Source organism: Entelurus aequoreus, linkage group LG21 (genome assembly GCF_033978785.1).
Source record: "Entelurus aequoreus isolate RoL-2023_Sb linkage group LG21, RoL_Eaeq_v1.1, whole genome shotgun sequence".
Taxonomy (NCBI): domain Eukaryota; kingdom Metazoa; phylum Chordata; class Actinopteri; order Syngnathiformes; family Syngnathidae; genus Entelurus; species Entelurus aequoreus.
The window spans coordinates 36,172,775-36,186,527 of record NC_084751.1 but is presented as its reverse complement, the minus strand read 5'-3'; the positions used below and the strand labels follow the sequence as shown (position 1 = coordinate 36,186,527).

Below are 13,753 nucleotides of genomic sequence, written 5' to 3'. Positions count from 1 at the left end.
CCCAAGGCATGGGTAACTTACACATCTGTGAAGGCACCATTAATGCTGAAAGGTACATACAGGTTTTGGAACAACATATGTTTCTTCCAAGCAACGTCTTTTTCATGGACGCCCCTGCTTATTTCAGCAAGACGGTGCCAAGCCACATTCTGCATGTGTTACAACAGCGTGGCTTCGTACTAAAAGAGTGTGTGTACTAGACTGGCCTGCCTGTAGTCCAGACCTGTCTCCCGTTGAAAATGTGTGGCACATTATGAAGCGTAAAATACGACAACGGAGACTGTTGAACAATTTAAGCTGTACATCAAGCAAGAATGGGAAAGCATTCCACTTGAAAAGCTTCAAAAATGTGTCTCCTCAGTTCCCAAACATTTACTGAGTGTTGTTAAAAGGAAAGGCCATGTAACACAGTGGTAAAAAGGCCCCTGTGCCAACTTTTTTGCAATGTGTTGCTGCCATTATATTCTAAGTTAATGATTATTTGCAAAAAAAAATACTTACGATTTACACAACGTGCCAAGTTCACTGGTTTTGGATTTTGTATATGTGCAGTCTAGTGGTCAATGTTGTAAGCTAGTAGACAGTATGTTGTGCAAATTATCAAATGTTTATTATTCTTTGGTAGCATTTTGCTAAGTGCAAAAGAGCTGAGTTTCATACTCATTTCCTGCTGCCTGTAAAAGTCGCAAGATTGTTGTGACGTTTTGACTACAAAAAAGATGGCTGAAGGAAGAAGGAGATCTATGAAAGGTACGTCTTCAAAAACAGGATGCAGAAGGAGAACCAGTCAATAGAGCAATATGTGACAGATATTTGTCTTAAAATCCAGCTCTGGAATTTCTGTACTCCCTAGGATTCACTAATATTTCACCAAATAGTGATTGGAGTACGGAGAAAGCATCTGAAAGTATCAAACTGCAGCTACAATCATCTTAAAGACGCAAAAGACGAGCAAAGGGATAAAAACAGTGAAAGATGTGGGAATAAACATGCTCTAAAGCAGGGGTGTCCAAAGTGCGGCCCGGGGGCCATTTGCGGCCCGCAGCTAATAGTTTACCAGCCTGCCACACGTTCTGGAAAGGCTATTGCAAAAATTAAAAAAAAACATTAAAAAAGTGGAATGAGGTGAAATCTGACTAGAAAAAGTTGCAATGTTGACACAAAGCTGCCATGCAGGCTGTTTTTTTTCTTTTTTTGCCATTTCTTAAAAAAAAAGAAAAAAAGAACTCAATGTTATAATGAATTATTGACCTATTCAAAGCTCCAATTAATTCAAATATTTAACTTTAAAATGTTTTATGTGGAAAATATTGTGTGGTTGCCATACAAAAACATACAAGTGTTGAAAGTTAAAAAAAAACTAATAAAAATGTATCACTTTATGATACAAACCTTTTGGGTCCCAAATATATTTAATGGGTTTTTATTTGTCTTTTCACTGTGATTACTCAAAAATAATAATGAATGGTGTCCTGCATTATTGATCTTTTTAAGGCTCTAATTACTTCACATCAAACATTGCTTTTTGAATGTTTTGGGCACTGGGGGAAATACTGCATATTTCAGTTTTATTATAAAAAACAAAGTTGTCTTTGACAGAAAAGACATAAAACCTTTTTGGTTTTTTTAACTTTATTTCAACCTGAAGTTGATATACTGTAGAGATTTACTGTAAGCGTTAAAAATATATATATACTGTATATATATAATAACTCGACTTGTTTTTTTTACATTTTAATGACTTAGACCCTTTATGGTCCCCGGGAGCCCTAAAGGTAAAAAAAAACAAAATCCATACATTTTGTTATGGTTTGAAAATGAAAAATATCAAAATGGCCCCCGCATGCTTTAATTTTTCCATGTGCGGCCCTCAGTGGAAAAAGTTTGGACACCCCTGCTCTAAAGCAATGCCCCAGCATTTGGAAAAGACTGCAGAAAATGTGCCGGAAAAAATCATTCGGCAAAATGTTGTTCTTCAAAGAAAAGAGTCCATATAGTGAGGCAGGATAAGCAGACAAGTGACAGTGAAGAGGATGAACCAGTGTACCTCAAACCACTAACACTACCCGTCATGGATGGTAATGAAGATGAGTGGATTGCACATTTACATGTACCACTGAAAATAGACACAGGTGCACAAATAAATGTTTTGCCATTCAGATACTATAAGAAACTGAAACCAAAACCTTTGTTGAGACCTACACAATTCAACCTGAGAGCATTTAATAACCAGCCTGTACCCCACAAGGGAGTGTTTAGAGCTACCATTAAAGGGGAAACACATTCATGTGATGCATTGTTTGTTCTAGTGGGAAAGGAAAGACAGACAATTATTGGACTCAAGACAAGCGAAAAGATGGCACTCATTAAAAGAATGCATGGACTGTACAGTTCTGACCACTATCAGTGTGGACGGGGGAAAACACGGGTCAAAGCCTATGCAGTCAAAAATAGAAAGATGTTTTTCACGATGTAGGGTGCTAACCAAATAAATACAAATTACAGTTAGAAGGACAATGCTGAACCAGTGATTTAGTCTACAAAAGTACAGTCTCAAATTTCAATTCACACCAGGCAAGAATCATGTTATGGCTGATACGCTCAGCTGGGGACGCTATGCAGAAGCACTTGCCCGTTTCTACATACAAATGGAAACAAATTGCAGAAGCAACATCGAATGATAGTCAGTTACGGCATGTGACAAAGACGATTCATCTACCAAGTGATCCGTACAAAATTTACAGAGCGGTGCTGTCCATGGTTAGTGAAGTTCTTCTCATCAAGGGTAACCGGATTGTCATTACAGTTTCAATGCGTTCAGAAATGCTTCAACTCGTACATGAAGGACATTTTGGCATTGAGAAGTGCAAAAGACGAGCCAGGGCTTTACTGTTTTGGCCACACATGAACGGAGACATTGAAAGCTATAATGCCAACATCACAGATACAAACAGCAAAACAAACCACTTTTAGCCAATGAGAAACCTGACAAGCCATGGTGAAAAGTGGGAAAAAACCTGCTTCACCAAGCAGGAAAAGATTTCCGTATTTTCCGGACCATAGGGCGCACCGGATTATAAGGCACACTGCCGATGAACGGTCTATTTCCGATCTTTTTTCATATATAAGGCGCACCGGATTATAGAGCGCATTAAAGGAGTCATATTATTATTATTTTTTTCTAAATGGAAAACACTTCCTTGTGGTCTGCATAACATGCAATGGTGGTTCTTTGGTCAAAATGTTGCATAGATTATGTTTTACAGATCATCTTCAAGTCGCTTTCTGACAGTCGCTTCCGGATGCGCCGTTTTGTGGGCGGTCTTATTTACGTGGCTCACCTTCGGCAGCGTCTTCTCCCCGTCATATTTGTTGTAGCGGTGTAGCGTGCAAGGACGGGAGTGGAAGAAGCGTCAAAAGATGGAGCTAACTGTTTTAATGACATTCAGACTTTACTTCAATCAATAACGGAGCAGCATCTCCTCATCCGCCGGAAATGTGTCCCGTGAAAAACCGTCTGACCGGAACTCTCTCATAATTTAAGTACCTTGGGTGAATAATGTAAACTCACTATACCGGTATGTTTTAGCGCTTTTATGGCAGATATAAGTAAGAACTTTACACTACTTTACATTAGAAATGACAACAGTGGAGGATGAATGTCCCATAACAAGACGATAGAGAAAAAGAAGAAGCTTATCGACTACGGTGTTGGCATGTACTACAAAAGCGGACCCGCGCAATTTTTCAGGACTTATGCAGATCCCAAATACAGATCAGCAGGTACCAGAAGGTAAGAAAAGTTGCTTTTGAATAATATTGCGAAACAAAACGCTTACCTTATACACACACACCATACTAATACTTGTATGTTGAAGCACAGTACAATCCATCAAGCGGTGCGGCTTCATAGCTTACCAAAGTCGTACTAAAACATTTTGATAGATTTTTGAGTACCATGTGTAATATTATATTTTTTCAATGGAACATATACAATTTTGGTGTTGTTTACTTGAGTCATATTGCAGTCTACACGTATCTCTTATGTGTGACTGCCATCTACTGGTCACACTTATCATTACACCATGTACCAAATAAAATAACTTTGAGGTCGGTAAGCACAACCAGAATCATTCCGTACATTAGGCGCACCGGGCTATAACGTAAATCTGGCTGTATTCTTAAGATGATAAAAACCTATTTTTGTTATATTTTTTACATGTGGTATAAAACTATGGTCAGAGTGGAAAACGAAACCCAGATTTTTCACTTGTAGTGATGGAGTTAAAGACAATGATTGTAGTTTTGATATATGTTTCTGTCAGACCACACAGAAATATTACAAAGCCGAGGAGACTGATTGAGGAGTGTTAATCAAAAGTACATGTTGTTTACTTGTTATCTTGTCATAGAGTAAACTTGGTTATGAAAGGTCAAATTTACTTGTTGTTCCGAAAGATACCAAAGTAAGTGTTACATGTTTTATTTTATTTTTTTTCCAAAGTGCCAAAAGTGAATTCAAGCAGTACAATACAATGTTTTATTTTTACAATTTTATAGTTAAAAATGTAACTTCAAAAAAGAGAGATGTACTGATACTATGTGCAGTTCATACTTCCTACCCAAAGGTGGCACTGTTGGCCCATGTATGTAAATACCGGCGTCTATCAATAAAAAAACAAGACGCTACTAAAATGGGTTCCTGTCTCAGAGCAATGCAGTAAGTTTCCTACATTTTTATCTAACCTCTGTCTCTCTACTTCAGAGTGTACCAAATGTTTCCAGCAAGGACTGCATGGCGATACATTTAGATACCGCCGGGGACACTTTGATAGGTTTTTAAAAAGTAATAGCGTGCCTTCTGCCCGAGTGCAACTGGGAAATGTTCCAGACCCCTCGCCACCTGGAGAGGGACAAGAGGTAGAAAATGGATGGATGGATAGAGTAGTACTTCAGTTTTTCAGGATACTAACTGTCTCTCGGCTAATTATTATTCTTTATATTACGTACAAATTACGTACATTCATACATTTGAATAAAGAGCGTCCCCTAGCCACTAGTTGGTAAAATCCAACCAAAACATAAAGTCTTACTTGCTAGCATTGGTTTACAGCTAGAGATGTTTCATACAAACCCCGTTTCCATATGAGTTGGGAAATTGTGTTAGATGTAAATATAAACGGAATACAATGATTTGTAAATCATTTTCAACCCATATTCAGTTGAATATGCTACAAAGACAACATATTTGATGTTCAAACTGATAAACTTTTTTTTTTTTTGCAAATAATCATTAACTTTAGAATTTGACGGCAGCAACACGTGACAAAGAAGTTGGGAAAGGTGGCAATAAATACTGATAAAGTTGAGGAATGCTCATCAAACACTTATTTGAAACATCCCACAGGTGAACAGGCAAATTGGGAACAGGTGGGTGCCATGATTGGGTATAAAAGTAGATTCCATGAAATGCTCAGTCATTCACAAACAAGGACAGGGCGAGGGTCACCACTTTGTCAACAAATGCGTGAGCAAATTGTTGAACAGTTTAAGAAAAACCTTTCTCAACCAGCTATTGCAAGGAATTTAGGGATTTCACCATCTACGGTCCGTAATATCATCAAAGGGTTCAGAGAATCTGGAGAAATCACTGCACGTAAGCAGCTAAGCCCGTGACCTTCGATCCCTCAGGCTGTACTGCATCAACAAGCGACATCAGTGTGTAAAGGATATCACCACATGGGCTCAGGAACACTTCAGAAACCCACTGTCAGTAACTACAGTTGGTCGCTACATCTGTAAGTGCAAGTTAAAACTCTCCTATGCAAGGCAAAAACCGTTTATCAACAACACCCAAAAACGCAGTCGGCTTCGCAGGGCCTAAGCTTATCTAAGATGGACTGATACAAAGTGGAAAAGTGTTCTGTGGTCTGACGAGTCTACATTTCAAATTTTTTTTGGAAACTGTGGACGTTGTGTCCTCCGGACCAAAGAGGAAAAGAACCATCCGGATTGTTATAGGCGCAAAGTTGAAAAGCCAGCATCTGTGATGGTATGGGGGTGTATTAGTGCCCAAGACATGGGTAACACACACATCTTTGAAGGCGCCATTAATGCTGAAAGGTACATACAGGTTTTGGAGCAACATATGTTGCCATCCAAGCAACGTTACCATTGACGCCCCTGCTTATTTCAGCAAGACAATGCCAAGCCACGTGTTACATCAACATGGCTTCATAGTAAAAGAGTGCGGGTACTAGACTGGCCTGCCTGTAGTCCAGACCTGTCTCCCATTGAAAATGTGTGGCGCATTATGAAGCCTAAAATACCACAACGGAGACCCCCGGACTGTTGAACAACTTAAGCTGTACATCAAGCAAGATTGGGAAATAATTCCACCTGAGAAGCTTAAAAAATGTGTCTCCTCAGTTCCCAAACGTTTACTGAGTGTTGTTAAAAGGAAAGGCCATGTAACACAGTGGTGAACATGCCCTTTCCCAACTACTTTGGCACGTGTTGCAGCCATGAAATTCTAAGTTAATTATTCCATCCATCCATCCATTTTCTACCGCTTATTCCCTTCGGGGTCGCGGGGGGCGCTGGAGCCTATCTCAGCTACAATCGGGCGGAAGGCGGGGTACACCCTGGACATGTCGCCACCTCATCGCAGGGCCAACACAGATAGACAGACAACATTCACACTCACATTCACACACTAGGGCCAATTTAGTGTTGCCAATCAACCTATCCCCAGGTGCATGTCTTTGGAGGTGGGAGGAAGCCGGAGTACCCTGAGGGAACCCACGCAGTCACGGGGAGAACATGCAAACTCCACACAGAAAGATCCCGAGGCCGGGATTGAACTCACGACTACTCAAGACCTTCGTATTGTGAGGCAGACGCACTAACCCCTCTGCCACCGTGCTGCCTAGTTAGTTATTATTTGCAAAAAATAAAATAAAGTTAATGAGTTTGAACATCAAATATCTTGTCTTTGTAGTGCATTCAATTGAATATGGGTTAAAAAGTTTATATTTACATCTAACACAATTTCCCAACTCATATGGAAACGGGGTTTGTAGGTAGCCTGATGTTAACGAGACTGTGATTGGATACTCACTTGTCATTCCAAAGTGAGTATCCAATCACAAGTTTCAATTTAGCAGGAAGCGGAAAGTGTTGACCCACAAAGAAGGAAAACAAAATGCTTTCTAAAACCAAAGCGTGTTCAGACACTTTGGTCGTGGAGCTGACAATCGAACTCAAGTGATGGGAAGTTACATTTGTCTTTTTTTAAACTTCCATTAATATTTTGGTGTGACAAACATTAATTTCCGTGCGTTCAAGCTCAGCTCTTTAGCATACTTGCCAACCCTCCCGATTTTTCCGGGAGACTCCCGAATTTCAGTGCCCCTCCCGAAAATCTCCCGGGTTAAACATTCTCCCGAATTTCTCCCGATTTTCACCCGGACAACAATATTGAGGGCGTGCCTTGATGGCACTGACTTTAATGTTCGCTTTTTCTCCATACAAACAGCGTGCCGGCCCAGTCACATGTTGCATGCGGCTTCTACAGATACACGTAAGAGACTGCAAGACATACTTGGTCAACAGCCATACAGGTCACGCTGAGGGTGCCCGTATAAACAACTTTAACACTGTTACAAATGTGCGCCACACTGTCAACCCACACCAAACAAGAATGACAAACACATTTCGGGAGAACATCCGCAACGTAACAGAACAAATACCCAGAATCCCATGCAGTCCTAACTTTTCCGGGCTACAATATACACCCCCGAACCACCAAACCCCCCCCCCCCCCAACCAAGGTCTCAAGGTTGGCAAGTATGCGCTTTAGCAGTGTTGATGTTTTTAGGACACTTGTAAAGTTCATGTATAACATCTCCTACTTTGTCTCAACATTCTCCCCCTGCTAAGTCTCCACACCTCCTTCCTCTTCTTTCCTTCCTCCATCACTGCTTTCCAACCATTCAGATTCATTCTCATCCCCTGGCCCCCTCCTCTTTATTGGGCTCTGCTGTCCACATTTGGGACATTGAAGCAGTGTGTTGCCAGTCCGTGAGCCTGGAGAGACACTCAGATGACAAACAGGAATCCTGACAGAAAAAGATCTTCGCTTTTCTTTTTGAAAGTGTCAACTTACGAAGCATCGCAATGCTTCCGTTCTTCCTTTTGGCGTTAGCTGGTGAGTACTTTGTTAACGGTGGTGCCATGCAGGTTGTGTGAGGATACATTTCTGTGCACGCCAGTGTCTGTGATTCATTCTTGCCATTTTGTTCCCCCCCCCCCCCCCACCCTTCAAGCCACCATCCAAGCCCAAATGGCGTTGTTGCCAGGCTCTTGCAGCTTTGAGGCCAACACCTGCGGTTACACGTCAGATGTCGACTTTACCAGCTGGACCCTAAACAAAAACGGTAATGGAAACTTTCCTTAGTGGCGAATGGCATCCTCAACCACGCTTCTCATTCTGAAATGTTTTCCTGCTGCAAACCTTTGCAGTTTTGACATGGACTTTGCAATTCTACATGCAGCTGTTTAGCGCACACTTCTAATGCTGCTGAGAAGGAGCACATCTGCTCTATATAGACTCCAACATCCTTGAACATCTGGACTCAGTGAAAGAGCACATTTAGGCATTCTCACTGGTCCAGTCCTAAGTTCAGCTGGGAACAATCATGACAACATTTGTTTATGTTATGGGATCAAATGAATGAAAATTAGATCCTTCATTTACTGTGATTGTTCTACAACAGAAACCTTGTCAAGTAATTGCGGAGTAATATGAACATAAGCTTCTTTTCCACCAATATTTCTTTCTAATATAATTTCTGGGTCTGAGTAGTGAATTTCAGGTGCAAGTAACAATACATAAACAATAAACAATTTCTTTGTATTAACCTTTATTCAACCAGGGAAAAAACATCTACAAAACCCAAAACCAATGAAGTTGGCACGTTGTGTAAATGGTAAATAAAAACAGAATACAATGATTTGTAAATCCTTTTCAACCTATATTCAATTGAATAGACTGCAAATACAAGTGGTAAACTTAGTTATTTTTTGCAAATATTAGCTCATTCAGTTCAGGTCAGTTTCAGTTTATTTCGAACATGCATACAATACAATGTAATGCATCACACAGAATCAGAATCAGAATCGTTTTTATTGCCATTGTTTGAGATTGGGTTCACAAACTAGGAATCTTTCTTGGTGCAATCGTGCAACATCAAACACATATAACACAGAATAGAATAACATGAGCTGTAACTGAGCTCATGTTCCAGTTGTTTCATTACAGCATGTCCGAAAAGGAGTAGGAAGAAGCAGAGCTTATTTAATCCTACCCCTTTTCATGCCATAACAATTTTATCCAACGTCCTTGTTCTCTGTAACAGAACAGTGAACAGATAAATAAAAAATAAATAATGTACCATAGTAAACATACAAATATTAAATACATAAATAACTTTTGTCTCAATAAAAAAGGGGGGGAAAAAATAATTTTGATGTCTGCTACATGTTTCAAAAAAGCTGGCACATGTGGCAAAAAAGACTGAGAAAGTTGAGGAATGCTCATCAAACACTTATTTGGAACATCCCACAGGTGAACAGGCTAATTGGGAACAAGTGGGTGCCATGATTGGGTATAAAAGCAGCTTCCATGAAATGCTCAGTCATTCACAAACAAGGATGGGGCAATTTTTGTGAACAAACGTGTGAGTAAATTGTCGAACAGTTTAAGAACAACACTTCTCAACGAGCTATTGCAAGGAATTTAGGGATTTCACCATCTACGGTCCGTAATATCATCAAAAGGTTCAGAGAATCCGGAGAAATCACTGCACGTAAGCAGCAAGGCCAACCAACATTGAATGCCCGTGACCTTGGATCCCTCAGGCGGTACTGCATCAAAAAGCGACATCAGTGTGTAAAGGATATCACCACATGGGCTCAGTAACACTTCAGAAAACCACTGTCAGTAACTACAGTTCGTTGCTCCATCTGTAAGTGCAAGTTAAAACTCTACTATTTAAATCGAAAGCCATTTATCAACAACACCCAGAAGCACCACTGGCTTCGCTGGGACCGAGCTAATCTAAGATGGACTGAGGCAAAGTGGAAAAGTGTTCTGTGGTCTGACAAGTCCACATTTCAAATTGTTTTTGGAAACTGTGGACGTCGTGTTCTCCGGACCAAAGAGGAAAAGAACCATCCGGACTGTTATAGGCGCAGAGTTCAAAAGCCAGCATCTGTGATGGTATGGGTGTGTATTAGTGCCCAGGGCACTAATACACACATCTGTGAAGGCACCATTAATTCTGAAACGTACAACAGTAGCAACAGCGTGGCTTTGTAGTACTAGACTGGTCTGCCTGTAGTCTAGACCTGTCTCCCATTGAAAATGTGTGGCGTAAAATAACTGGTTTTGGGTTTTGTAGTTCAAGTTCCCTTTTTCAAAGAGGACTTGCCAAGAGGTCGGCAACACACGTCCTCACACATCCATCCATACATTTTCTACTGCTTGTCCCTTTTGGGGCATTTAAATATTAATTATAATAGATGAACTAAAAACAGATTACAATTAAAAAGCATTTACACTGTTTGTAGGACTCTCTTAATTAGTTTTATTATGAATGCCCAAACGGTACCGACAGAAATGAGCTCTGACAAGTTCAGTTCATCCTGCAGAATGAACTGAACTTGTGGAAAAAGAGGTGGAAAAATTGAAGGCACTTTTTCCAAAAAGCGATCCAAACACATGGGACAACCAAGTGATAAATGTCAGTAGAATGTAGGGCATAATGACTTTGGGTTCTTTGCAGGAGAGAGCTTCAATAGGATGGAGTAAGGCCAACAAGAGACTTCCTGTATAAATCAAAGTCCTCCAATGGGTATAACTGCGATCATTCAAAGAAGGACACTCAGCTGGCATACAGTTCACAGTGATGAGTACAACCACTAGAGCCTGGTACAAAACGCAATGCACACTGATTTACAGTATTTATGTAGTGGAGGCATTTATATAAAACATTACAATAGCCTAGCAAGGTTAAAAAGGTTGCTGATACAAAAAGTTTACGAGTTTTGAGGGAAAATGAAAAATAACTTAATAGAACCCAAGCTTTACCTTCAAAAGTCCATATTTTAGTGATGGTTTGTACACTTTGAAAGCAATATAAAGTATACCAACCATGTATATCAAACAAACATAACAAGAAGGCGATAAATCAACAACAATATTCTGCTCTGCCAACACGCACACAGACACAGAAGTCCCTTTGGTGCCCTCACAAAGGATCAGAAACTAAAAAAGTCCTTAACTTTACCAACCACATTGCTACAATAATAAACATTTTAAAAAGTAAAATAAACTTACAGTAAATTATCGGTAAAAATTATAGGAGCAGCTCACGAGAAACACGCAGACAGAGGGAAATAAGGAGGGGGGCGGGTGTGTGTGCTCTGTGAAATAAGTCCTCTTTGGCATCTTTTTCCAGAAATTCTGATCACAATAAACTCTTGCTGGGGTATACGAAACCGGCGTCCTCAATCTCTTCAATACGAGCAAAAACAAAAGGGCTGCCAGCGGGTTAGAAAATTAGTGAAAGAAGCATTCGTACACAAAGACATAGTTCGCAGACAAAGGCATATTCGATGCAATGTAAAGGTTCGTAAATCCAAAAGTTTGCAAATAGAGGGGTTCGTAAATCGAGGTTGGTATTGCAAACGTCAGCAGCCAAATTAGGGGCCTTTGCAACGTATTTTGAAATTGTTCTATTATTGTTTGTATACCAAATAATATATTGTCAGATATCTTTATCACAAGAGGTTGCAAAATGTAATTAAATACAGATTTTGAGCCATGTCGCCCATCCTTAATTCAACAATAATTCTATTGTCTGCAAATGAGACTGAACTCCGTCAAAGCAAATTGTAGGAACTCGAAGGTCGGTGTAAGAGAAGAGCAACGTCATTGTTGACATATGGTTCAACAAAACTTACTGTCTAACAAACTAAATAGTAAATAGTTCATATCATTGACTTTCGTTCCGTTCATCTCTACATTAGTTTGGTACACATCCTCAATCAACAAGCTCGCCGTGTCCTTTAGTTGCTGCAGTATAGCAAGCTGGTCATACCACTTGTTGGACCCACTGTGAGTGTTATTCAGCTCCTTGGAATTGGCCATTCTTCCACAGACTTAGTTGTTTACGAAATACAATCAGTATTTGAATCAGTATTGTTGTCTGATGATGTTGTGAACAATGTTCCCTCTAATTTTTCATGTGTGTGAGCAAACGCAAAAACTCCCTGAGCATTCAGTGGAGCCCATGTGAGCGACATCAGACGTGCACACTGTGGCTACACCAGCAGCACACCTGTCCCAAACCTGACTAAATAACAAGTTAAATCTCCATCCATCCATTTTCTACTGCTTGTCCCTTTCGGGGTCGCGGGGGGTGCTGGAGCCTATCTCAGCTGCATTCGGGCGGAAGGCGGGGTACACCCTGGACAAGTCCCCACCTCATCGCAGGGCCAACACAGATAGACAGACAACATTCTCTTATTATTATAATCAAATGACAGCAGTCATTTCCATGAGGTTATTTTCTAATATAAGTGTTTAGGCCCACTTACAATGACAATAACAAAAAATATTGTTTTACATGAACTGTGTACTTGTATTGTTTGTCTGGGTGGAGGTCCTGCTTTGGAAATAGTTTGTACCCCTTTCAGACATTGCATTTAGTTCCCATTAAAACATTCACATGTTGCACACTGAGATGTAAGCAGGGGATCATGTGTACATTCCTGCAACTTCCTGTTTGTAAAAAATATATTTTTATTAGTATTTATTTAATATACTAACAGCATCTCATCATTAATATTTATAAATTAGGATTCCCAATAAACGACACTAGAATAAGCACACATTTGATTGGTAAATCATAGTGTAACGACCTAGAATTACACTTTATGTGTGGTGTTGGAGTTGTCCGCCTTTTTGTGTGGCTGTAAACGCATCACTGGCTAAGTGCCATATGTGCATGTGTTGGCGCAAGTGAGAAAGAGCGAGTGGCTGCTGTTGATATAACAAAGTTGGTTTTGGTCTGGTTTGTACTGCAGAAAATGACAAGTTTTGTTAGATATCATTTTTTTTACTAATGTTTTGGCCGACAATAAAGAGTTTTGCTCAGTAAAGTGATCGATGGAATTCATGTCCTCTAAGCGTCTCGACAGACGTTACAATATTTGAACAATAATGACGAAAACTGTTTTCTCTGTCGTGTCCGTGTCGTGTCGAAAATTGTTATGCGCTTATTTTTTTATTTGATTTTGTGCGTGGCATAGATTTACCGTGCGCAGAGGACGCTTGAGCAGTGCGCAATTGCACAGGCGCGCACCTTAGAGGGAACATTGGTTGTGAGCTTTTGTCTGGATTAAACATTTCAATGTCTTTACCTTAGGAATCGTCTTCATCGTGTCCGTGCGTCTTCTTATCGCCTCCCTCCAGTGGTTGGCGCAGGCGAGTGCGGCTGCGTTTGGTTCGCACAGGTCATGTCCAGGACTGTGTGGGGCCTGGCTGCAACTCATGAGTCACAGTTCATGAGAGACTGACTTTTGTGGTTAAGCTGTGGCGACAGATCTACTGTTCCCTTTCAGTGTTAGTCGAAGAATACGTTAATCTTCTGATTTAAGTCTAAACCAGGATTCTCCAACCTCTTGA

General features: G+C 40.3%; 1 protein-coding gene across 4 annotated transcripts in view; it reads left to right on the top strand.

The window, feature by feature from the left end:
* Positions 1-4,682: 4,682 nt before the first annotated feature.
* The window catches only part of LOC133638707 (MAM domain-containing protein 2-like), a 40,975-nt gene continuing 31,904 nt past the window's right edge, over positions 4,683-13,753 (top strand). The window contains exons 1-4 of one of the 4 annotated variants that reach the window (XM_062031579.1): positions 4,690-4,720; positions 7,538-7,622; positions 7,999-8,209; positions 8,328-8,438. In XM_062031579.1, the coding sequence (XP_061887563.1) occupies positions 8,179-8,209; positions 8,328-8,438 (142 nt within the window). In that variant the 5' untranslated portion in view covers positions 4,690-4,720; positions 7,538-7,622; positions 7,999-8,178. Of the gene's footprint in view, positions 4,721-7,537; positions 7,623-7,941; positions 8,210-8,327; positions 8,439-10,855; positions 10,994-13,753 lie in introns of those variants that run through there. The other 3 variants (XM_062031577.1, XM_062031578.1, XM_062031580.1) reach the window with 3 other exon arrangements.